Here is a 26,721-nt window from a genome sequence, read left to right as displayed (position 1 = left end):
CCCCCCCCCCCCCCCCCCCCCCCCCGCCAAACACACTTCTGGGGATCTAACTCTTCTCTGGCTGCGAACTCATGCAGAGTCCTGGCAGGGCTCACCCCGAAGCACACCCCCTGTACGGACTCCCCAGGACCGCGGCGCCTGCAAGCTGCCAAGGCTCCCCGCGGCTACGTGAGCTCGGTCTTGGAGGTGGAGGGCGCATTTCAATCCGGAAACGCCCAGCCCCTCTGCGGGTTCCGCAGACTGACGCCGCTCCCGATGGGGAGGTGGTGGTAGGAGGGCAATGGGGAGGGCCCGGCCTCCTCGGATGGAGGTTGCAGCCAACTCCCGCGGGAGTCTCTAGTCCTGCTTGACTGAGAATCCCGCATCCCCGGGTCTGGGTCTGGGTCCCTGCAGGAGGACCCGTTCTCATCCTCAACCTTGTGGCCTCTGCCGGGTGGGGAAGTTCAGCTGCGGGTCTAGCCAAGCCAGGCACGTTTAGAGACCCTCGTCCCTGGTCCGTGGCCCAGCGAGGGCGGAGGGGGAGGGGAAGGGGCTGCAGTCGCCTTTCCCAAATCTGCTCCCTAACTGCCCCCTCCCCCGTCGTCTGCTCGCTTTGTACAGGCAGTCAAAACAGAGCTAGCGGCCAATTGAGGGGGACGGGAAGCAAAGTCGACTAGCGCCTCGCCCCCTCCTCCAGGCCCCCCCGCCCTCCCTCCCCTTTCCCACTTCTCTCCTCGCCCTAACCTCGCCCCCATCCCCCGCTCATTTCCTCTCGTACCCAAGCTCGCCAATCCCTCTTTCCAAGCCCCTTTTCCACCCCTGGCCTTCCTCTCTGGATCGCCCCCCTTCTCCCCAATCTGAGTCCTTTCCCCTCCCTTCACCCTACCCCTTTCCTTCCTCTTCCCCTCCCCCAGCCCCTGGCTCCCCTCGTTCCTCCCCACCCCATCGCCCCCTTACTCTGTCTCCGCCCACTCTGAGCCGGCCCCTCGGTCAGGGCTGCGCCCCACGTGTGGACGGCTGCGCTCCAGCCCCCACTGACAGCCGCCGCCCGCCGGCCCGCCCAGCGCCCCGCCGGGCCTCAAAACCCCCGCGCCGCGCCCTCGCCCGCCGCATCTTCCCCGGCGTCCAGTCTCCCGGCCTCCCTCTCACCGGCGTCTCGCCCCGGTCCCGCGCACCTCCGTCCTGCTCTTCGGCCGCCGCCGGCGCGTCGCTGCCCAGTGGAACTCCGGGCGAGCCGGGAGAAGACCCTCCTTTTCTTTGGGGGGCGACTTTTGTTTGCTTTCTGGCTTCTTTCTGGTGACTTTTGCAGCTTTCCAAGATCTGTACCCGGAGCGCACGGGAATCCGCCGAGTCGCTGCGTGCAGGCCCTTTTTTTCTTTTGAGGTCCGCTTTCTTTGTAACTTTACGCCGCGGCTGCTCGGGTTACTTTTGTAATTTCCCGCCCCCGCCTGCTGGCGGTCCTGGAGTCGCTCGGGGCAGCGGCCCGGGGGATGCAACGTGGACCGCGCGGGGCTGCCGGCCGCTCCGCCGCCGCGCCTCGCCGCCCGCTGCTCTAGAGCTCGCGCCTCGCCGGCAGTCAGCGGGCCAGCGCTCGGTCCTGGGCTCCCACTAGAGCAGGGAGCCCGAGCTCAAGGGAGTCTCCGGAGCCGACGAAGGGCTTGTTAGACCTGACTTTTTTCGGGCCGCGTAGATTTTGTCTTCGAGCGCTCCGTCTCCGCGGACCAGGGTCCGCGCGCTCTGAGCGCGCGCGATGGGGAGACGACGGCGGCTGTGTCTCCAGCCCTACTTCGTGTGGCTGGGCTGCGTGGCGCTCTGGGCGCAGGGCACGGCCGGCCAGCCCCAGCCCCCGCCGCCCAAGCCGCCCCGGCCCCAGTCGCCGCCGCAACAGGTCAGGCCCGCAGCGGCGGGCTCTGAAGGCGGGTTCGCAGTGCCCGAGTACCGGGAGGAGGGCGTCGCGGCGGCCAGCCGCGTCCGCAGGCGAGGACAGCAGGACGTGCTCCGAGGGTAGGTGGGCAGGCGGCACGGGGGGAAACCTCGGCTTGGCAGCTTTCCATCCCACCCCCTCCCAAAACCCAGTTCTGGCGGCTAGAGCCGAGGCCCCTTCCACCAGTAGACCCCGAAGACTCCCAGAAGCGCCTCCCCCTTTTCCTCAGCAGTTCGGCCGGCAAAAAAAAAACACAAAAAAAACCTCCCTCGGGGGGTTGGGCAGCGGGTGCGTCGGAGGCCCCCGGGTGCGGATCGCTGAGCGCCTGCAGAGCCCGCCGTGCGGGAACAAGTTCCTGGCGGAAGGCGCGCTTGAGGCCGCCCCGCGCCGGGGCTGGTCAAGCCTGCCTGCTCCCCACCGTCGGGGGCGCAACTCCCGAGCCTTTTGTTTGAGGACGTGTGCGGGGCTTACAGCTCACTCTAATCATCAAGCCGAGCGCTCCACCTTCCGACTCGCCATCCTTGACATGTCGGGGCCAAAGTAACAGTTGATCAAGGAGGGATGGATTTGGGGACGAGGACAAGGATTTTTGAAACGGAGTGTTCCCTTTGTTCTCTGCATCCGGAGGCTAGAATAGTAGCAAATTATATGTTTCCCTGTTTCTTTTCGCTCCTTAAAAAGGTAGCAACGGAGGGCGGATGAAAGGCAATGTTTAGACATTTCTGACCCTCCTCATTCCAGTGTCTAGCTCGTTCACTTCCACGTCTGAGCCCCAAGCCCCAAGAATTTGACGTGTAGTTTTGGTCTGTTGGTTGTCCCATAAATGTTACGAAAACTGCTAATGTATTACCGCACCCCTCTCTAAGTGTGCGTTACTTCATTTGTCTATCGCAGGCCCAACGTATGCGGATCCAGGTTCCACTCCTACTGCTGCCCGGGATGGAAGACGCTCCCTGGAGGAAACCAATGCATTGTCCGTGAGTGCTAGGCTGGGATCGCAGTTTGGGGCAGCACGCTCGGCCCCATCTCAGGGCCGACCTCTTGCATTCAGTCGTTTGGACACACATTTGCGTTTAGAATCCGGTGGCCACATAGCAGTAATAATTAGGACGCGCGGCCCCATTTGAATGGTGGGGAAGAAGCAGCCAGTTTGCCTCGGTTTAGACTTCACTTGTAGACTCTGTTGAAGGGCAATAATAATAAAGGTTTCAAAGATACTTGGAAGTTTTATCTTTCTATGTCTATTAATACAAACTGAAGGGGGAGTACAGCAATTCCCCAGATAACCCACACCACTTTTTCCTGAAGGAGAGTAGATAAGACCACAATGTGATTATGTAAATTATCTGCCTTTTGACTCTGCAGGAGGTTTAGGCCTTCTGAAGATCAAGCTTTCTTAGGCCTCCGTACAAAACCGCTTTATTATCTCTGGTTTCATCTCAACAGTCACCTAACATAGATATGAAAGGAGCACTCTCAGGGATTTAGAGCTGATCCAGGTTAACGAAAATTTTAAAAGAGAGAACTCTTCCAAATGGCTTGACTTTTTTTTTTTTTAATTTTTGGAAGACATTTAGGAAATTTAGGATTTCCAGATCCCAGATCTCATAGTGTACAGTAGATTTCCAAAGTGTGAGTCTTAGAACTTCAAAAGTTTTGCATATCTGACCTTTTGATTATTTTATTCAGTTTCCAAAGTGCATACCCAGCTCTCCAAGTTTTAATTGGAGAAGTCATTAGTTATCATTATCAGCCTCACAGTGGTGGACTATGGGATGTCTTACTTCACATGCCTGTGAATTTGTGAGTTGAAGTGTGGCTGGCCTTTTCTTGTGTATTTATATAGCACAGCCACATTTGCCTTGTTGGGAGGACAGCCAGGTGTCATAGCACATTTATTTAGAGACAGTCTTGAATTTAGATTGACCTCAATATTCTCCAGGGAAAAGATAATTATGCCACATGAAGAGAGAAAAAGGGCAAGCCACACTAGCCAAGGGATAATAAGGATGTAGTGGCATCTCTGACTCTATATTTATTGGTTTTGTGGGTTTGAGATAGACACTTGATGTTATTTCTGTGCAGTTTTTAAAAAGGCATGGTATCTCAAGTGTTGTGAATACTAGCTTCTTATTATTTCTACCCTAAAAATCCCACAGTATTCAGTAATGAGGCAAAAACAGGAAGCAACAACTGTGTTCTTTAGGGTGATTCATAAATATTTTAAATAAACCTTTTGATTATAAGCCTTTACTTTTATTAAAAAGAATGGAAGGGTATTGGATATTTTTCCCTCCAGCACATAGGTCATATACATGAGGCATGTGTAGAGGGTGCATTTACTTTTTCAGACCAGTAGGGTGTTACTGTGCCTGCTTTAAACTTACATGGTTCCTAGAATTCTGAAACAGCTAAGTCACTCACCACACACCTGCCATACTAGCTGGGAGTGACTTAGGCACTGCGGAAAGTCTGACTCACTAAATGTAATGAATGTGACTGCCATTATTGAGTTGGAGAGTAGCCGAGGAGAAGGGATTGGTTTATGGTACGTGTTGAAAATCTGTAAAGTCAGATTTTATTGGATCAGTGTGGAATGGGAATTCCAGAGAACAGAGCCTTCCAGAATATTTGCAGTAGGAAAAAAAATGTATACGTATATATATGGCCCTCTGAGTGTCAGCTTTAAATATATTTTTGCTCTTTGAGTAACAGTGTGCTCTTTAAATGTTTAGAAAATCAGCTTTGGAAATCTCAAAGTAACAGTGAATATTGTAGCCCTCATTTCTGATACTCCAAGTATTTGGGTGCTTATGAAATACACTGGAATGTACATGTATCATAAATCTATACAAAGCATAAACTTTGAAATGATCTTTATATCTCCAAGAAACATTTACAGTACTTGTGTCAAGAGATAGCTACAAAAATATTTATTAGCACATTTAAAAGGTAATTCAAATACCCAAGACTATAAAATAGTGCACAAAAGAGAGGGAGACTGTAATGCGTTTATATTCTCTTGCATGGGTCTCATCTACATTTTACCTTAATATTTTGCATTAAATTCACTAGTTCAATTAGTCTGACATTTAAAACTGTAGTATATGGAGGTAATAACTAAATCGAAACCATCATAAAGTCAAAATTAAGAATTTTCATTCCATGAAATTCTGCCATTTGCAGCAATGTGGATGGACCTAGAGAAAATCATGCTTAGTGAAATAAGTCAGACAGAGAAAGAAAAAAATGTATGATATCACTTATATGTGGAATCTAAAAAATAATATAAATGAATGTATGTGCAAAACAGAAACAGACTCATAGATACAGAAAACTAGTGGTTACAAAGGGGAGAAGTGGGGAAGGGACAAATTAGGGGTATGGGATTAACAGATACAAACTACTATGTGTAAAATAGATAAGCAACAAGGATATATTGTATAGCACAGGGAATTTTAACCATTATATTGTAATAACATAATGGAGTATAATCTGCAAAAACACTGAATCACTGTGCTATACACCTGAAACTAATATTGTAAATCAACTAGACTTCAATAAAAAAAGAATTTTCATTCCATGACTTTCTTATGATAACAAATTATTTATTATATTTATTGAATTTCCATCATTTAGCAAAAAAAAAGCTCTGAGGAAACTTACAAAAAGAGAATAAGTGAAATACAAATAGAAAAGGAGGACCAAAGATTAATTTCCTTATACATTTATACATCAACGTTTTTTCTTTACAGAAAGATATTAAAATGATCAACTCCTAGAATTTTAATCTGGTTGGCCTTGACCAGGCTTCATGAGAAGATATTAAAACAAAAATATACTTCTCAAACTACTGGAAACTTAATGCATTTTGATTTGAGTCTGCGTCTTGTTATTGTTCTTAATTGTGGCCTGCAAAAATCACTGAAGTACTTCAAAACTTCCAAATATTTGTTTCCAAAAGGATGAAATTGACTTTCTCACTCTCCATTTGTTTTTTTAAAATCTTGTTAGAACATGAAGCAATGGAAAAGTTTGCTTATTAATTTTTTTGTTGTGAAATTATACTATGAAGAGCATTTTGATCAGTGAATAACAGTGGGAAGGGGTTGGGCCAGAATCATAGCATTTGAGACCCGAAGAGACATCAGAACATTCCAGTATAATCCTGTTGTTTTATTTTACCAATGAGAAAACTAAACCCAGAGAAGCTGTGGGTTTTTTTCCGAGCTTGCAGTGGGTCAATGGCAGAGCGGGAACTCAACTTCAGACCTCTTGCGTACCGTTCACTTACTCTCCACTGTGCCATGCATCTTCTCCCAGCATCACTGAAATCCCAACACCCAGGCCCTCTCTCCTTTCCCCTCTGGTATTTCTGGGCCTCATCGTTTTTGTAATTGTGGGAGGGACAGATATTTAGATGAGATGTACTATAGTTTGAGATGAGTGTGAAGAGAAAGAGCCTAAGCATTCTTGCTTCTCATGGGTTCACGGATATACAGGGTACACCTGTGGCCATGACAGGGCTCTGTCTGAGGATGAGTAGTCTCCAGCCCATCAGACCTTCTTTGGGTTTAGGACCTGGGAAGGGGCCTAAATGTCTACTTACTGAGGGTAAGGGGGCTTTGAGATAAAACAATGTTTTAGTAAACATTTTTCATTGGAAAGTTATTGGTGATCAGAAAATCTAGCACATTTTAAGAATTAATAGTCAACTCCATGGCAGAAGCCATGTTCTTGCCTAAAATTGTTTTTTATCTTCACACTATAATTTATGACATTTTCGTTTATAGGGAGTGGTAATAGAGATGCTGGCCATATTATGTGGGTGTCAAAAGGCAATCCGGAGAAGAAAAACATTTATTGAGTTAGTTCATTTCTATAGAACACACCCTTTACATTACGTATTGAGGGGCTCAGATCTCTTTGAAAGTTGTGAGACCCCCTCCCTAGTGAAAGATACATACACACATTTACATACATATTTACAGCTAGTTTCAGGGCGTTCCCAGACTCTCCTCTTCCTGTCTTCATGCATCCACTCATGGAGCATTAAAGCACTTGCCTGTGTGCACAGAGAGAATTCACTTGTGGGTATAGAGATAAATCTCTCCGCTCCTAAATGAACTGACTCTAAATATGGGAGAGACTTCCCATTTGAAGGCACTGGACTACCGATTTTGAGGATCTGTGGTATGTGCTGTGTCAGTGAGCCTAACATTCTTTGCTCTGATGACCCTCATACCTTGGAGTTCATAGCTGCAGGAGGCTTTGACTTTCCCTCCATCAAAATGTCGCAGCAGCTTTTCTGAGCAGCGGGAATAGGCTAGGTTGTGGAGGTAAAATGGGAGAAGAAAGGCTGGAGGAAGGAGAGAGAGAATTATTAAGGGGAACAAAGATTGATGATGGGGCAGGTCAGATACCAGCCGGGAAGGAATGTGCATGGAACCCCTGGGGCTTGGCCAAGTCGTTAGAGCGTGGAGCCTCCAGCTCAGCCAATTTCACATTCTCTGTCTCCTGTGAAGGTCCTTTACAGAGTTGGCTGTGCTTTCTGAAGGTATGCAGGACCTCTAGGTTTCCTCAACCCTCCCAGCTTCCTAGGACCAAGACTGTCTTCTCACGGTGAATTCTGATTATAAACTCTTTCCCTTGAATGAAAAGATGACCTGTGTTGATAAGAGCTGAATGATTAGGATTATGGAACTTGAAGTAGCTTCATTTGTGTGAACATTATCATAAGGATACTTAAGAGACTTATTCACTTGTCTACAATGGGTAATTTTGTTGTATATCTGAAATTAGGCATTGTATATCACATATTTAAAAACATTTTTTAACATCTTTATTAGAGTATCATAGCTTTACAATGTTGTGTTAGTTTCTGCTGTATAACAAAGTGAATCAGCTATACGTATACATATATCCCCATATCCCCTCCCTCTTGCATCTCCGTCCCACCCTCCCTATCCCACCTCTCTAGGTGGTCACAGAGCACCGAGCTGATCTCCCTGTGCTATGTGGCTGCTTCCCACTAGCTATCTATTTTACATTTGGTAGCGTATATATGTCCATGCCACTCTCTCACTTCGTCCCAGCTTACCCTTCCCCCTCCTCGTGTCCTCAAGTTCATTCTCTATGTCTGCATCTTTATTCCTGTCCTGCCTCTAGGTTCGTTAGAACATTTTTTTTTTTTAGATTCCATATTATATATGTTAGCATATGGTATTTGTTTGTCTCTTTCTGACTACCTCATTCTGTATGACAGACTCTTGGTCCATCCACCTCATTACAAATAACTCAATTTCGTTTCTTTTTATGGCTGAGTAATATTCCATTGTATATAATATATCACATATTTTATATCTTAGTTTTTCAGGTTTATTGTTTTTAACTGTAGTTTTCTTATTTTGTAAACTATGGTTTATTACCTAATTGTTCGTTCGTTTCCCTGTTGTGCTTTCTACAGCAATTTGTAGAAATAGTTGTGGAGATGGATTTTGTTCCCGTCCTAACATGTGTACTTGTTCCAGCGGCCAAATATCACCAACCTGTGGATCAAAATCAAGTATGTTTTTAATATGTGACCTTATTTACTGCATTATCTGTAAGCTTTTGAGTAAATACTAAATGTCTTTTTCAATGAGGATATAGACCCATGATAATTTTCCTAACTAGGTCAGTACTAATCTTTGGAGTAAAAATCTTTGGTGGCTTAGTTGTTGCCACCAACAACTAAGGGGTAATGAGGGAGTGATTTTCATTAAGAAAAATGATTTCATACTGGTCCAGATGCTATGTGTCTATTCAGTAAAAGAGCCTGGATTTAGTGGAGAAGTAATTCTTTGCGAGTAATAGCTATAACTTAACTGGGTTTTTTACCATGTTGCAGGTACTGTTTTAAGTGTTTAACTATATCATTTTATTTAATTCTCACATGAATATTATGAGATACTATTATTACCCCATTGACAGAGAAGGAGGATGAGGCACATAAGTTTAATTCGCCCAAAGTAACATGGATTTGAAGCCGGGGATTCTGATGCCCAAGCCTGTAGTCTCAAACCCTCAGCTCTGTTTATTGCCTTTGCTTAACTCCTGTGGCTCATATCCTGTTTTGTGGGTTAACTAAAGGGGAAGGATAAGAGGATTGAGATGACAACAACTATTTATTGTGTACTGACCAGATGTTTTACATATATTAGCTATTTTGCTGTACACATACTGACTCCCAACAGCTCTGTAAGATCACAATGACAGTGGGCTAAGATTGTGTTTTTCATGACCTAAGTAGAAATTGATGGGTCTTTAGGTCCAAGACTAATCTTTTAGGCCAGTGTTTAAGGTGACATTTTATAGCAAGATGGAAGCAGATATTATTTATTTAATTGCTCAATAATTAAATAAATCTTTGTCTGCCTCAAACTAGTGTGAAGTTGTTATATTTTTAACACTTCTCTCTACAAATTTTCCCTGAGAAAAGGTAATAGATAATTTATCTGACTGAGGAATATAAGATTCAAGATTCATATAACAAATGTCATTGTCTGATGATGAAACTTCTGATTAATGCTCTGGTTTCGTTTTCTGTGAAAGTAATCTGTCATTTTCCCGACCTTTGAAAACCTGTTATTTAGAATTCATCGAGACTTTCTTGACCACCCTGATTAGCAAACTTCTTCCACTACTTTCCTGAACCTCCCTTGTCTGACTGCCTGGACGATACCATTCCCCATATCTTCATTATCCTGTTCTCTTAGTTTTCTCAACTACACCCTCAGCAAAAAACCCAAACCTGGAGAAATTTTTTACAGTTCAGTTTCTTAATTCCTCTACCCGGGCAGCTGAACAATCACTGGCTGACCCTCAGTTTATGGTATGTAATTTAATAGGGGATCCCTGAATTCATTTGGCCTTGAGTAATACTGGCTGCCTTTCCATCAGGAAATTTTCTCTCCTTTCCAGTCCTCAAGATGCTCCAGCTCCACAAAGCATTTAGCACCATTAATCAGTATCTTCTTGAAATGCTCTCTTTTCCCTTCACTTGTAAAATATTAATGGCTCACAATACTCCTTTTCTTGATTATTATTTCTTAGTCTCCTTTCTGTATCTTCTTTATTAGCCTTACAGTCACAGCTAGGTATTCCCAAGAGTTCTGTCCTCCCTGGGTGAACTTGTTTACATATATGTCTTCAGTTACTACCAATGTGTTGCTAACTCATAATGATTATCTCTAGAGTAGATCCCTCCACTGAGCTTCATATTCACATGTTCCATTTCCTATTGGACATCTCCACTTGAATGGATAATAGGCATCTGAAACTGTGGCATGAAACTCTCGATTCATTGTTGACCACAGTCTACTTCTTCCACAGTTTCCTTGGCCCCAGCAAATGGCAATGAGCTCAGTGCCCTGATGTCATAATGGACTTGGCATCCACTGTCACGGAGCTTACATCCCTGTAGGGAGACAGACAAAACACAAGTAAACAAACACCACAGAGCCATTATAGATAGTGGTAAGTTCTCGGAAGGAAACTTTGCTGTGAAGGAGAACAGCCTGGAGCCAAGGGGGAACCTAGTTACAGGAGCCAGACAAGACCACTCTGATGAGATGTGATATTGGAGCTGAGTTCTGAAGGACGAGAATGAGCCAGGCATGAGAAGAGCCAGGGAGGGACCCTCACAGGGAGAGGAAGTAGCAAATCAAAAGACCTTTCCTCCAGTTGAGAAACTGTGAAAGGTTCATGTGATTACAAAGAGGAAGATTGGGAAGAGAAGGTCTTAGAGAAGCAGGCACATCCAGGGAGATAATACACGGCCTCCTTGGTCATGGAAGGGTTGCATTATATCCCAAATGCAACAGGGAATCATTGAAAGGGTTTCAATAAGAAAATGAAGCAATGCCATTTATATTATTAAAAAATTACTGTAGCTGCTCTGCAGAGAAAGAATTTGAAGAGGGTAAGAGTAGAAGCTAGGGAACCTATCAGAAGGTTACTGCAACAGTCCAGGTGAGAGATGAGGGTAGCTAAACCACACAGTATCAATGGCGACAGAAAGGAGAAGATGGATTTGAGATGTATTTTCCAGTGGAACCTGCAGACCTTGTTAAAACACTTGATGTGAGAGAAAGAGAAGCAGTTGCTTAAGCACTGGGTGATGGCAGTGCCAGGCCTCAGCCCCCGCTTTCTGAATGGATACATGAGTGCTTCCTGCATCCTAGAACTTACTCTTCTAGTCACCTTATATTTCCTTCTTTTAACATTGAAAGTGTAATAGATTTTAAATATATACTAAATAACATATGTTGTAACAGATATGCTCGTGTGCATACTTACTACAAATAAATAAAGGTATTCTTGGGTCATAACATTTACTTCCATAGAATACATTTGTCATTAATTGGGTATTTAGTATAGTTTTATAACTCTCACAGATACTATAATTCTGGTGATTGATAATTTTATGTTTTTTGTTGTTCTTTGCAGTTCAGCAGTGCAGTGTTAGGTGCATGAATGGTGGGACCTGTGCAGATGACCATTGCCAGTGCCAGAAAGGATATATTGGAACTTATTGTGGACAACGTAAGCAACATTGGGATAGACTCGATTTATTAGAAATAATTTGATTGAGTGGGCGTTTGATACTGAGTCGTAACTTAAGGTCTTGTAAAGGATCTTAAAATCCTTTAAAAATATTTTGATGTAGAAAAGACATACCTTATAGCTGAATACCTAATGTTTTCCAGTTCTTTAAAAATTTTTGTTTTAGAGTATTGATGTTGTTGAATATTACTAGTGCTTTATCAAATTTGACATATATCACAGGTAAATATTTACTTGATTTTCTTTTATCTAGTTCCATAAAGCATGGATACCTGTCTGAAAAAAATGGTAACGTTCGCTGTGATCTCTCTCTGTTTTTAGGATATCCCAAATTTAACCCTAGCAGAGCCAATCTTATAAATTGTCCTTTCTCAAATATATTTTATTATTTAATACCACAGTACAGGGCTGTGAGGTGATTTTTTAAAAATCATGTCATTGTGAAAGAGGGAGCTTTAATCCAGCAAAGCTCTTCACTCACTGGAGAATATCCTATTATAATCAAAAACAACCTTTTAGCAAGAATGTAAGGATGATAGCTCTTGTATTTTGACTTATCACTGGGCAGTACTTTAGGTTAGGGCTTCCCAAATTGTGGGACTCTTACAGGAATCCCCATATTTTTAAGTATGGATGAGTAGAAGGACATGATATTAACGAAAGTTCAATCATAAATAGTAAGAAAGTCCCTTTTCACTCCGTTTGCATTTCATCAGGTGCAGCGTCTAGGTTTGCTGCTAATCATCAAGGCCTCCCTAAGAATTGTTCATTAACCATTTTAACATAGCAAGACCACGTCTTAGATGTGCAAGAATATCTAGCTTGTTTTAAACTAACCTTATTCTGGTTTTGTTGCAGTTTAAAAAACTTCTGAAATTATTGTAAAATATATATAATATAAAATTTACCATTTTAACTACTAAGTGTATATTCAGTGGCATTAAGTACATTCACATTGTCGTGCAACTGTTGCCAGCATCCATCCACAGAACATTTTTTGTGTTGCAAGACTGAAACTCTGTACCCATTAAATGCTATCTCCCCATTTCCCCTCACCCCACCTCCTGGCAAGCACCATTCTACTTTCTGTCTCCGTGAATTTGACAGCTCTAGGTACCACATATAAGTGGAATCATATAGTATTTGTCCTTTTGTGGCTGGCTTCTTTCACTTAGCATAATGTGTTCGTGGTCCATTTATGTTGTAGCTTGTGTCAGAATTTTCTTCCTTTTTAAGGCTGAATAATATTCCATTTTGTGTATATGTCATATTTTGCTTTTATCTATTTGTCCATTGATGGACACTTGAGATACTTCCACCTTTGGTTACAAATAACACTGTGGTGAACCTGAGTGGATAAACATCCATTCAAGTCCCTGCTTCAGGTCTTTTGGATATATACCCACAACTGGAATCCAGGGATCATATGGTAATTCCGTTTTACATTTTTCGAAGACCTGCCCTTCATACTGTTTTCAATAGTGGCTACACCATTTTATATTTTACTACAGGTGGGAACCAGCAGTGCACAAGGGTTCCAATTTCTCCACATCCTCACTAACAATTGTTATTTCTGTTTTCTTGATGGTAGCAATCTTAATGGATACAGAGTATCTTCTTGTGGCTGTTGATGTTATTTTTGAGGTTGCCTTCAGGTTTGGGTAATTTTAGCTTTCTGTTTATAAGTGCTATAAAGTTTTCTTTTAAAATAAATTAAAATAAACAGGTGAATTGATTTAAAGACAAATATTCTCTTAAGGTCAGGAGTCGACAAACATTTTCTGTAAAGGCCAGATAGTAAATATTTTACACTTTGTGATCCGTGTCACTATTCAACTCTGCCATTGTAGTGCAAAAGCAACCATATGCAAATAAAAAAGCTTGGCTGTGTTTCAGCAAAACTTTCTGGACACTGAAATTTGAATTTCATATAATTTCCACGTGTCACAAAAATATTATTCTTCTTTTGATTTTTCAACCACATAAAATTGTAAAAACCCTTCTTAACTCATGGACAGCACAAAAACTGGCAGTGAGCCAGATCTGTCCTGTGGCTCATAGTTTGCAGACCCCTTGTGTAGGTGGTTCTCAGGTATGGAAAAAGCTGTTAAGCTAGCCTGAGATTGAGCCTGGGAAATGGAATCTTAAGGAATTTGAGAGAACACCGTGCACTGAGGCCAGTTTTTTGTAAGAATAGAAGATGCCAATGTAATAACTTTTTTTAGGCTAGGGTTGACCAGGTGAGAGCAGGAAACAGCTGGACAACAGTGGATCAGAGATTGTAACAAAATTTCTTTTTTCATAAATGATTTTTTTCTGTATTTTTTCATACATTCAAGCATTTTCCAAATTTTATACAATGGACTCCAGATTATAACTATTTTAAAAAGTCTATTATGAACACCATATTTATTTATTTATTTATTTTTATTGGAGTACAGTTGCTTTATAATGTTGTGTTAGCCTCCACTGCACACCAAAATGAATCAGCCATACACAGACAGATATCCCCTCCCTTTTGGACTTCCCTCCCATTTAGGTTACCACAGTGCATTAGGTAGAGTTCCCTGTGCTATACAGCATGTTCCTATAATTTGTCTATTTTATTTATAACAAAGCAGATTTATACCTTTTTTTACACCTACAAAAACATTAGGAGATCAGATTGTATCCCTATTTTATAGAATTCAGTAGCCAGAGAAGAGACACTGTTATGCTTCTTGAAACTCAACCTTTTACTCCTCAGGGAGAAAAATCGTAATCCCTTTAGAATTGCAGGGGAAGAGCCTTGCCTCAACTGGTCTTTCAGAGTATTTCGTCAAACCTATCCTAAAACTAGCCATTTTTGCCTGAATTCAGCTGCTGTACCTGTCTGGGGTATGTGTGTTTATGTATGTATTTTCCTGAAAGTTCTACAGAAAGAGCTGTTGTAGGTATGTCTTGTCCCTGCTCTTCACACAGAAATGGGAAATGAGGTGACGGAAAGTAGTTTCCCATCCTGTAGGAGGTGCTTTTATGTTCTTCTGCCCCTGCGGCAAGCCATATTGATGTCACCAACTTTTCAGTCAGGGGAAAGCGAAAAAGCACTGGGCCAGAAGCCCATCATACATCTGAAAATTTGTCCTCTAGATATCTCATGGGACAGAACTATCCTTGCCTAGCATTTACTCACGGGTAATAGAACATTTGGTTCAAGAAAGTTATATAACTTAAAAAATTCATTAGTCCCAGCACATAAGGTGATGGTATGATAACTAGTACATGTCAGCTCAAGAAATGGTTTAAGGAAGATGCTTTCTAAGTTGTCTTATATAGAGAGAGTATTACTGGGAGTAAAGAGGCGGGTGTAACAGTATCAACTTGTAAACCCAGAAAAATCCTGGAAATGTTTTTTAAAATGAGGATTATAAAAACATTAAAATTGCTTAGCTGCTTTCCCAGAAATGTAGAAAATGTTCTTTAGAAAGCACTCTTTCATTTCCTTCAGCAATGTTTATTGAATAACTACTGCCCCACATTGTGCAAGGTGCTGGGAGTACATCAGTGACCAGCAAGATGATGCCCAACTTCTTAGAGCTTATCTTGTGGTAGGGAAGACAGGTAACAAGTAGGTGAAAAGTGAAATGCCTAATACAAATTTAGGGAATGAGAAGTTCTAGAACAATAAATGAGAGTAAGGGGGAGAGAGTCTGGGTCAGAATAAACAGTTCTCTGCTATTTTTTAACTGGGGAATCTCTGAGAAGGTGACTTTGAACACGGACCTGAGTCTATGCTTTTAAGTCTATGGGAAAAGTGTTCTAGACAGTGGGAAAAGCAAATACAAAGGACCTGTGGTGGGAACAGATTACATACGTTTTGGAAACAAGAGGAAGACTTATGTGGCTGAAGTGAGGGAAAGAAATAATGGCAGGGGATGAGTTCAGAGACAAAGGTGTAGGGCCTCATAAACCAAGGAAAGAAATTTGGACTATCCCCTAAATATTATGGGAACCCATTGGTGCAGTTTGAGCAGTGGAGTGATACAATCCGATTAACATTAAAAAAAAAATCACTCTGGCTGCTGTGTTGAAACTGGATTGTAGAAATGGCAAGAGAGAAAATGAAAGGGCCAGTTAGGGGGCTAGTGCAGTGGTGCTGGTAAATGATGCTCTAGTAACTGAGGATGTGATAAGTGTTTGGATTAAGCTTGCATTGGAGGTAGAATCTATGGAAGGAAGTGTGTACTGATGGAATGGGTGTGGTGAATGAGACTAAAAGAAAAAGCAAAGATCCATAATGACAGCTAGAAGGTTTGGGTTGAGCTCTGGGCTGAATGGTGATGCCATTTCCTGATATTCCAAAGACTGAGTGGGGAGTGGGTTGGACTGGGGTCAGGTGGGGCTAAGAGCATGGGATATCAAGAGTTCTTTTTTGGATTTAATAGTTAAAGAAGTTTGTTAGACTTCCAAGTGAAAAAATCTATGAACTCAGCTCTTAGGAGAGAGGTCAGAGATAGAGATATGACTTCGGGAGCATATAGACTGAATTTTTATATGGTTAATCTTTTAATTGTAGGCCTAGACAAAGATCACTAGGAAGTTGGTGCAGGTAGAGAAGAGAAGAGGGCTGAAGCCAGAGCCTTGATTGCTGCCCAGCATTTTGAGGTGGAGAAGAGAAAGGAGAAGCGAGCAAAGAGTGAGGAAGAGTAGACAGTGAGACAGGAGGAAAACTGGGAGAGCATGGTAACCTGGAAGACAAAGGAAAAAGGTGGCGCCTGTAGTAGAGAGTTATCTCATGTAGAAAAATCGGCTTTTGTTTCTTTCCTCTTTGTAACATTTTAACCTGGTTTAGCATCTGTTTTTATCCCATACGTTTGTGTGGAAGTAACTACCATAATTTCAGATTTGACTTATGTCCAAGTGTTTGTGCCTATATTGAGTGGTACAGGAGTCTGTCTAGTAATAACAGACACTTGTCATATTACCTAGCACAGAGTAGGTGCTCAGTAAATATTTACTGAATAAAAATATTCAGGCTTTGGGAGTCATGATCAGGGTTCTATATCACAGGCTGACCAGCTTGAAACAGGCTTTGCTTCTCCCTTCTCCCCAGATCATGGCAGGCAGTTAAGAAACCAGCTCATATTTCTTTCCATAGTCATCTTCTTCCTTGCCTTTTGCTTTGTCCCACACTAGGTGTAAGCAATTTTTTTTTTCTTCCTGAGTGGTCAGCATTCTTTCCATGGTGGAAATTTAGGCTTATACAAGTTTCTTTCCAACTGCAGTTGAAAGGTAAATTTGTTGCCATTATGTCTTGTTACTTTATAAAATAACTTTTATCCTAATTTATTCAAAAGAAGGAAATTACCTCTTTTTTTTCCTTTTGGTCCACTTTTATATCTGCATTGCCTGCTTCTCTTCTTTGGCTATTGCTCTTCAGGGTAAACTTTGGTTGCTGTAGAACAAGTCTTGTTTTTCATACAGATCCTTTGCAGTACAAAAAAGATGGGGACTTAAGATTGTACAACACTTTAATGTGTAGCCACTGTGAACTTTGCTTTTTACACCATTTTATTTAATCCTCAAACTCCTCTGGGGTAGGGACTATTAACTCTACTTTATAGGCTGGGAAGCTGAGAATCGGAAGGATGACGTGATTGGGATGTGCTGAGCACAACAGAACTCCTCATCTGTTCCCTGCGTTGTACCGCCTCCCAAAAAGGTGGGAAGAATCCTGCGAGATTTTGACATATTTTGGGAGCTTTTGAGAATCTGCAGTACATCAAATACTACAGTAAATGAGGGGGATACAAAGGCAAACTCCCTACGGTCCCTCTCCTGGAAGAGCTCTCTCTCAGGTGAGAGTAGGAATAGAAGCAAATGGCTGTATTGGCCAGTCTCATCCTTCTTGTTCAGAGGAACCCTTGGTACTTCCTTAAATTATTGAAGTCACCGAAGATCTTTTGTTTAAATGGGTTATACCTGCTGATATTTACTGTATTAAAAATTAAAATTGAGAAATTTAAAAAATTATTTCATTTGAAGTAACAAGAAGCCATGTTGCACGTTAACATAATTTTTTATGAATAATAACTACGTTTTCCACACCAAAAAAAAATTTAGTGAGAAGAGAGGCATTGTTAGTCTAACCTGTGTAGGTTAGCCTGGATTTCATGTGTACTGGGCGAGCTCTCTCCAGGAGGTGCTCCAGGCTTATCCAGCCCTCTTCTCACTGGCATTTGGAAGCTCTGTCTTGGAAAACCCTGAGAGAAGCCCTCCCTCCGCCTCCCCAGGGATAGATCCTGAGTGTCAGTCATGGATGCGTTTTCCCGTTCACATCATAAGGGTTAGCATATGCATAATGAGAGAACATGTCTGGGACAGTGACTTTCATTTACATTTCTTACACCTTGATAATATTTAAAGAAAATTCCTTTCATATTAATTAATTACTTTAGGTGAGTGTTACCCATTTGCAGTATACCTTTAGCAATCAAAATACTCAAATCCTTACGGTTGTTTCTGTGAAATTATACCCTACCGAGAGTTCTCTTGACAGATTTTTGTTCCTTCCACATTCCTGTCCACCTCCATCTTTCTCATGCTTCTCACGACCTTTATTTCGTGTCTTTTATCCTGTGTATTTATCGATCTAATTTACTGCCCAACTGTTTTTCCAAGGCAGTGATGAATTGGACTTTCTAGTAAAACTCAGCTTGGGACAAGTGAAGGAGTGGAAAGGTGTGGTTCTTAGGGGGACGTTCCTGTGTAGACATACAAAGAATTCTGCTTTGGAGCGAAGCCTGATGCAGACAAAGAATTTTAAGACCATTGGCACACTGATGCTTTAAGATGAAGGTGTCTTGTTTCAAAGTTTGCTTTGGTATTGCTACTATGAGCAGAAGAGAAACCATTCTGTGTGCTCTGGATGATGGTAGGTAATTCAGCTGCATGTTCCTGGTAAGGAAATAGCAACCCTCTTGCATCTTTAGATATTGCTTTATTTATTGAGCTTCCCATTCCCGATATGGCCGTCACTTGAAGCGCACGTAAATGTGCTCTGCCTCGTCACTGCCCTTTCGTGTCTTAAGTCCTGTTTTGGAGGCACAGGTCATAGAATGTAATCCTCTTCTACTTCTGTGAGGACAGAGTGTTAATCTGTTCAACAGGTGGGTAGGTTATGACACAGCTTGTAGTATTGGTATTTTCTCTTGCAGGAGATGAGATTCTTGAATTCAGCTGTCCTCATTATGTTTCACAGGAATACTTATTTTTCAAGTAATCTGAAGGGTGATTTTTTTAGGACACTTCCTTGTCTTGGGTCCTGGCTGCTGAGTTGCTCCCCTTGGGAGGTGCAGTGGGGAGAGAGGGTGGGGAGAGAGTTCAGATTCCTTTCTGACTCACTGGCTCCCTCTGGGCCACCTGACTTCCGAATTCTGGTCTCCCAGTCGCAAGTCCAGAGTAGGGAAAATGTGTGCTGCAGGTGTTTGTCATCATCACTTACACATTTTGAACTGTGGGTTAATTTCATAAGAAAGAACCTTTTGTGTTGACACAGTGAGGTTTTCTCCTTTCTTTCTTTCTATAAGTTGACACGTTAGTTACTTCTCTTGGTATTTTATTGCTGAATTGATAGTATTTTCCCCCATTTTTCATGTTAGCTTTGCCTTTTACTTATTTATTCTGCCTTCATTTTTGGCTTCCTTTTCTTTGTTTTTTTCTTTTTTATTGCCATATCCTCTTTATTTTTTCATATTGCATTTTCCTCTGCTTCTTTTTCTCCCTCTCTCTGCTCTCTAAAGTCTACAATCCTTTTCCTTCATATTTTAGTCACGTTTTACCTATGAAAATAGATTATAGTGTTAATAGAACTGAAATAGAGGATCAAATCATTATATTCTGACTGTATGGGCATTAGAGCCAGCCAATCCTTGTGATTCTGATTTAAAAAAAACTTTTACCAAATGCTTGCTTAACAACGTGATTTACATGAATTGTGTAGGTTTTGGTCTCAATATACACTGAAATATATTTACTTAAATGCATGATGTGACGTGTTTTAGAGGTAAGATCCATTATTGCTACATTTCTACACTACTACATTGTACTTGGACATTTACTGTACAGTGAGCTTCTTGTTGTGTTTGTGTGCAGCCGTCTGTGAAAATGGATGTCAGAATGGTGGACGTTGTATTGGACCCAACCGCTGTGCTTGTGTTTATGGATTCACTGGTCCACAGTGTGAAAGAGGTAAGAAGAGAAAACAGAACCTCCCTTTGGAGAAGTTTATCTTGTTGTAAATGTGTAGTTTTTTATCACCTGATGAAAAGATCTTCTAACAAAATAATATTTTCATTCTTCTTTGATTATGTCTATAACTTGCATGGTCAGATTTTGAGATATAGCTAATAGCAGCTGAAGTGTCTCAGTTTTTTCCACCAGAGTGAACTCAGTTCAGGAGGCCAACTCTGGGACTCCAGCTCTAGAGTAATTCTGAGTGAGTGACTGATGGCAGATCCTAATAATTTGGAGTTAATTCAAATTAGGAGTCACTGTTGGCAGTGTGGCCTCTGTTAAAAAACAATGTAGCATGTTCTTGGCTGCAAAACCAACAAAACTATGAAATAAATTGCCCTAACCAACAAGGAAATATATTACATTGCATACAAAAATTCCAGAGTCACTGGGCTTCAGGTAGGACATGATCAAGGCTTTCATTCTGTTGTTCTACTTCTCTTGGCCTTGCCTTCCTTTGTCAGTTTTGCCCTACCCTCCAGTTCTTTATGGTTGTAAAATGACTGCCAGCAGTAACTAAGGGAACATGCTTTCTTGTTCACATCTAGAGAGAGAAAACCTCTCCTTTAACCATGGGCCAATACTAGCCTTCAGAGATACTCCATACGCTGATTGGATTAAGCTTGAGTTTTTGAACCAGTCCCTGGTAAGAGGAATGGTATTAATATGTTCCATGTAGACTTACCAGGACCTGCCTTTGGAGCAGGAGATGATGAAAGCCTCTCAAAGTCATCTATCTGAAAAGGAGAGTTTGGTATCAACCCAGTAGAAGTTGTGTTGGGCAGGAGGAAGGGGGTAGGGGAATGGGTACTGGGTAGGCATCCAGCATTGTCCACCTTATCCATGTAAATGGTCGGTCAAGCCAATATGAAAACAATTTACCGTAATTTAAATAGCAGTTAAATTCGTGACCTGTAGACTACTGAAAATCCCCAGTGTTGATGCAACAAGTGAACTATTAATAATGTTCTGATAGCAAAAGGGCATATCAAAGAAGGTAAATTTTATAAAATGGGATAACTGTTTAGCACTGAACCATAAAAGTAAAATAAGCTTAAACTAAAATCAATATTACATAATCATTCATAATTACATACATACTCAATTGATTTTCCCAGGGCTTTCATAGCATCTAAAGTTGTATAGTGCTTTCTTTGTTGTGAAACTTTGAGTATATGAAGCTATGTCATTGAAATGTTACAGATAAGTAGTGGTGATGGTTTATATATGTATAGAGGCTTTGAATTGCAAAGAAACCTTGTGTTTTTAAAATTATATCCATTACACTGACAAAAACTTAATCCTGGTATTCAGGTTGAAGTTTGAGAAGAAGCTGAGAAATTAGAATTATATGGTGAAGTTTGAAAAGTAAGATGTATGTGGCCTTTTAACATACACTTGTATGTATATGTACATTAAGATATTTACATTATTCCTAAGGTAATAGAGATTTCTTGGGACCGAAGTACATTCCACAAATGACAGAGTTTATAGTTACACTTAGGACAAATTTAAATGTCTTCACCAGATGCTTTTATTTTGGGAAGAAAAATTAATTGTGAAATGTTAGCATAAAATGATAAGTTGTTGAGAATGGAATAAAACAAATTTCCGAGATGATAAGTTTATTTAAACACCATAGAATGGAAAATAGTTAAATTTATAATTTCAAACATAGTTATAATTGGTGGAGATGATGTTCATTTTTCTGGAGATCATGTAAACTTTGTAGCACTTTTATCTTGAGCAGATTTCAAATTCAATTCCTAATTAGCAAAGGAATTGTGTAGTTTCAAGAAAGAGGCTTCCAGGCGTTACATCGTTATTCTGCAAGTTATTCATTCATTCGGTTTGTTAGTCCTTACTAAATTTATGGAAATTCAATAAAGACTTAACATATATTTTACACCTACAGTAGCATGTTTTCAGAAGAATTACAAAATTTATTAGTTAATGCATTGGCCTGAAGGATTTTTTTTTTAAAACATGGGTTTGTTTCTTAAAAATCTTTTTAAGTACTAACCTTCAGATGAAAGTTCTAAAACCTTGTTTCTTCCAAAGAAGAAATTAGCAATTTCCACTCTTAGATTGCAACTCTGAACTTTAAAGCTTTTGAAAGATATTTTCAATTGAATTTTTAATTTGTAATAGCTAACCCACTGAAAGTGGAGTTCACAATTTTTCTCAAGAAACATTGTCTGCTTAGCTACAAAAGGAATAATTTATTTATGTTGACATTAGTGAATAGGCCCACGTGCCCAGTTTACATTTACGGTTCATATTGTCTTTTTCAATGATTGAATTTTCAAAATATATGTTCTTTGTTCTCCTAGAAAAAACTCTTTTGTAAAATTAGGGATACTTTTCATTCTTAATGTAGAACACATATAATTTCTGTTTAAGTTGGTCTCTTGGGATCAGTAGTGTGATAAACATGGCAGCTTTTTCTGCTATCTGGGCTTCTGGCAGACTGGTTTCCGGACTGGAGACAGAGACTGAATGGTAACCAATGGCTGGCATGATTGTGGTATTTAACTTGAGTCTTGGTGCTGGGTAAGCTGAGCCTTTTTGGAGTTCTTTCCTCATTCTTGCTGATATGTACAATGACCTTTTATACTTAGCATTGAAAAAAGAGTTCTTGTGGTCCCATGCTGATTGTAAAATGCAGACAGCTTAGCTATGTCCAAGGCACATGACAATAATCATTTTTTTTGCTTCTCTCTCCATAAAGATGACATTTGAAATAAGATAAATATTGCACTTAATATAAACCTGAAAATACATAGACATGCATTCATCATTATATATCAAGACTTGGTGTTTTTTCTCTAACACTTAAAATATACCTTATTATTTATCAGTAGAAACTTGGAGGGGGCAGGCAGGCAAGAAATGAAATTACCTGAGGGATTTCTGGACTAAGTACAGTGATTACTTATTATAAACTCCAGTGTCCTGGAGACTTCCCTGGTGGTCCAGTGGTTAAGAATCCGCTTTCCAATGCAGGGGATGCAGGTTCGATCCCCGGTTCAGGGAACTAAGATCCCACATGCCGCGGAGCAAGTAAGCGCACGCGCTCTAGAACCCTCGCACCACAACGAAAGAAACCACGTGTCGCAACTAAGACCCGATGCTGCCAAATAAATAAATAAATATTTTAAAAAACAAAACAAAACATGGCCTGCCCCAGGTCCCTGTTTCAACTTCTATACCTTAAATGGTTGTTGAAATCGTATTTTGTAATGGAATTTTCCTTGATGCTTATATAGAGACCATCTGTTAGAAATATATCCTAGGGCTTCCCTGGTGGCGCAGTGGTTGAGAGTCCGCCTGCCGATGCAGGGGACACAGGTTCGTGCCCCGGTCCAAGAAGATCCCACATGCTGCGGAGTGGCTAGGCCCGTGAGCCATGGCCACTGAGCCTGTGCGTCCGGAGCCTGTGCTCCGCAGTGGGAAAGGCCACAACAGTGAGAGGCCCACGTACCGCAAAAAAAAAAAAAAAAAAAAACAAGAAATATATCCTAGACCCTTTTAAATTACGCATAAATTACTACTACAAATTGTTAAACAATTGTTTTTTAACAGTTTGTAGTAGTAAACATGTAAACATGACTGACTTACTTTTAAAAAGTGTGTAAATTTGGTAAAATTTCAAATACCCTTATGCTTAGTGATATTTCCTTTAAAATGTATATCTTTCAGTAAATGGTACCTTAAAAAGGAGGATAGGAAATTTACTTTTTAACCTACTGATGTTTTAAAGAAAAGTTCCTTTTGTTAATCTGAATCTGCCTCAGAAAAAAAAGTGAGATCAAGTTGCAAATGTTAAAGTTTATAAAATCTAAAGTATCACACCTTTATGTGAAATGTAAAATGGATGGATTTCCCTTCAGGATAACTTTCATAAAATCTTCCAGTTAACGCATGAACTCAGTGTTGTAACTCAGCTTCTGCTCGAATACTTCCAGTCACAGGGTGTGCGCTAGCTCCCTCCATCGTGAGACGGAATTCCGTTGTCAGAGTCCTGGCTGTTTAAACTCTGCGTTATTATGCTCCTGCCTAAGCGGGCATTTAACAGATGTATAGTGCCTCTCTTACTGTCTAATTCAGGGGGAAAGTGATGATGGTGACTTCTCTAAAGGCATCCGTTATAACTTACTGCTCAGGATTGTGTGATGGCACCTTAAAGTCTTGAATTATTCTGCACATTTTTGTTCATCCACTCACATTTCAGTTGGTAAAGTAACTGTGACTGTTATTAAACCTACTCAGACCTTATCCAGATTCTCCAAGAACGAGAGTGGAGATTGGCAAATTAGGGTTTTCCAGAATTCTGGGGATTATGTAGACCAGACCAAACTTTGTGCAGAAATAAGTTATACATTTATTAATCAACATTAATTCCATGCACTTGGAATTTATTATAAAGTATGCAGGGTGGGTTTGTTCAGCCTATGGACATTCAAGTAGCATAGTAAATTAATAATGTGACCAGGAATACAGGGGAGTGTGGTGAGAGAACAGACTGGAATTCTGCAGAATTCTGTATGCAGTGGATTTGATACTTGCAAGAAACGAATAGGCAGTACTTTTAGAAAAAATTCCTCCCATTGTAATCTTCTTATCTAAAGGTAACGTGTGTTTGTTATAAGGTAATTTAGAAAATAAGACAAGGAAAAACAAGAAATGCAATTATTTATGATTTTTCTCCAGTCAGAATTAATTACTTTTAAGATTTGGGTTATACTTTGAGTCCTTTTTTCTACCACACATATGTTGCTTACAAAGAATGGGCTGTTTCCATTCTTACTGGAATCAACTGTAAGAATATTTCATGTTCTGTAATACGAAATGTACTTATATCCTGCTTCTTCTTTTAGGTTATGACCAACATTGTATTAGATTATGGATTATAATAGTTACACTGCATGTTGTAATAATGAGGGCTAGGTATCTACATTCTAAACAACTGTATGATATTTGTAAAGTTATTTTCTCTGTCTCACAGATGAGGAAGTTTTGCCCACTTCAAACTTATGGTAGCATTGGGGGTATTAGAACAGGAGGAGGATCTCCAACAATCTGATTTCAGACCTTAAATTCAATTATGGTGATATAGCTGTCTGCTGTAATTACATTTTTTATTAATTAACATTTAACATTTAAGGTCATTTTCAGGTTCTCTTGTGGTTTTATTGGTTTGTTTCTTAGCAAAGCTCTGATAAAAATCTATGTAGATAAATCTATATCTTTGATTTTATTCTTAGAATATATCCTAGAAATGTAATTACTGAGTCATTGAATATGTGAAAATTTAAAGCTTTTCATATGTTCTGTTCATTTCCCTCCAAAAAGGCTTTTTATGATTTATTTCTTTGGTATTATGTTTAAAAAGTCTTCCCCATTTCCAAATATAAATATCTATAGTTTTTTCCTAGGAATTTCCTAAAATTCCTATTGGAATTTTATTCTTTTACCTTTTTAACCACAAGTTAGAACATACAGGATGGTAACTAAAATAAATTTATTTATAAATATTTATTTATTTATTTATCACATATCTATTGAGTACTTATTTAGTATTAGGCCAAGTATGTGGAGTTCAATTTACAAACAATATATACTCCCTGTTAATGAGAAGCAAATTATCTGTTTAAAGACTAGAGCTAGTCATCTGCTTAAACACTAAAATAAAATACAACATAGTAAATACTATAATAGGAGTAGTAACAAATTTATGTGAGAGCTCAGAAATGGTTCCTGATTAAGGGAGAATTACAGAAGTTTTCCTGCAATTAATCTGAATGAAAAGAACTAACTCATTATAATGGGAAAAACAGTATTGGACTAATTCCTGTGTTGATATTACACGATATAGCATGATGGAATCTTGTATTGAATAACATTATTTAAACTCCACAATTAATTACCAGTTACCACAGTTACTGAGCTGATGTTGGTTTATAGAAATAAGAGGTCTCTCTTTTTCTTGCACTCAGAAGATTTAGTGAGAATGAAATTACAAGGAACAGAGAGAAAACATTACCAGCCGCAGATGTCAAACTCACACGCTCCTGCACACTCACACACACACACACAGTTCTGCACTCCTGAAGTCGTTAAGAACGTTTTATAACCTTGCACTCTCTAAGCTAAACTTAGCCTTAAATGGGCATCAGAGAAATACCAGAAGATCTGTGGGAACTGAACTTTTTGGCAGTAGCTCAGATGACATCCTTATCTTGAATGCCATTAAGAACACAAGGGAAGGAAAATGAGAGAGAAAAAAAGCAGGCAGTGGAAAGTGGAAGGGAAAGAAAAGAAGAACGGAATGAAGAATGATAGCAAAGGGAGATGGAAAGCTAAAACTCAGAGTGGAGATGCTGGGCTGTATAAAGGACGGCTCTAAGTTTTGGAGAAAATCAGTTCATTGATTAATCTGATCTGGGAGAGACCAAGCTTCCGTTTCTCACTCTTCGATTTAAGCCTGTGCTCTTTTGATCTATGCAGTAAGATTGAATGTGTTGGCAGCCTGTTAGACCCTGATGCTTTATTTCTAAAACTCCTTTGAGTTAAGCCAGTGAGTATTTTCATTTATTCCAGCTCTAAGTTTCCTTATTTATGTATATCTTTGTTTGCTTTTGGTTTGTCTACCTAGAGGCAGAGGAACCTGCAATACAAAATAAAAATATTCAAATATTTTATATTTGTGTAGCGCCATAAATACTTTCCTGTTTTCCTATTTCAGCATCAGGTCCAAAGACATTAGAGTTTTAGCTGGTATGGAAACTAGGTGAAGCTACCACACACACACGAATTAAGTATAATGAAAGGTTATTACATAGGATTTAGCCAGAAGCAATAAATAACAAAATGTGCATGGGTGGGGAGAGGGGTTTATGTTATATCATTGTATATTTCAAAAAAAAAATTCCCCA

General features: G+C 40.4%; 1 protein-coding gene across 1 annotated transcript in view; it reads left to right on the top strand.

The window, feature by feature from the left end:
• Positions 1-1,085: 1,085 nt before the first annotated feature.
• FBN2 (fibrillin 2) overlaps positions 1,086-26,721 on the top strand; it is a 232,352-nt gene continuing 206,716 nt past the window's right edge. The window contains exons 1-5 of the mRNA XM_029216913.1: positions 1,086-1,983; positions 2,798-2,880; positions 8,370-8,468; positions 11,393-11,488; positions 19,643-19,738. Coding sequence (XP_029072746.1) covers positions 1,730-1,983; positions 2,798-2,880; positions 8,370-8,468; positions 11,393-11,488; positions 19,643-19,738 — 628 coding nt within the window. The 5' untranslated portion in view covers positions 1,086-1,729. The remainder of the gene's footprint in view (positions 1,984-2,797; positions 2,881-8,369; positions 8,469-11,392; positions 11,489-19,642; positions 19,739-26,721) is intronic.

Source organism: Monodon monoceros, unplaced genomic scaffold (assembly GCF_005190385.1).
Source record: "Monodon monoceros isolate NGI ecotype Baffin Bay Population unplaced genomic scaffold, NGI_Narwhal_1 Super_Scaffold_12, whole genome shotgun sequence".
NCBI classification, from domain to species: Eukaryota; Metazoa; Chordata; class Mammalia; order Artiodactyla; family Monodontidae; genus Monodon; species Monodon monoceros.
Note: the sequence above shows the minus strand (reverse complement) of the source record. Positions and strands in the feature narration are given on the sequence as shown.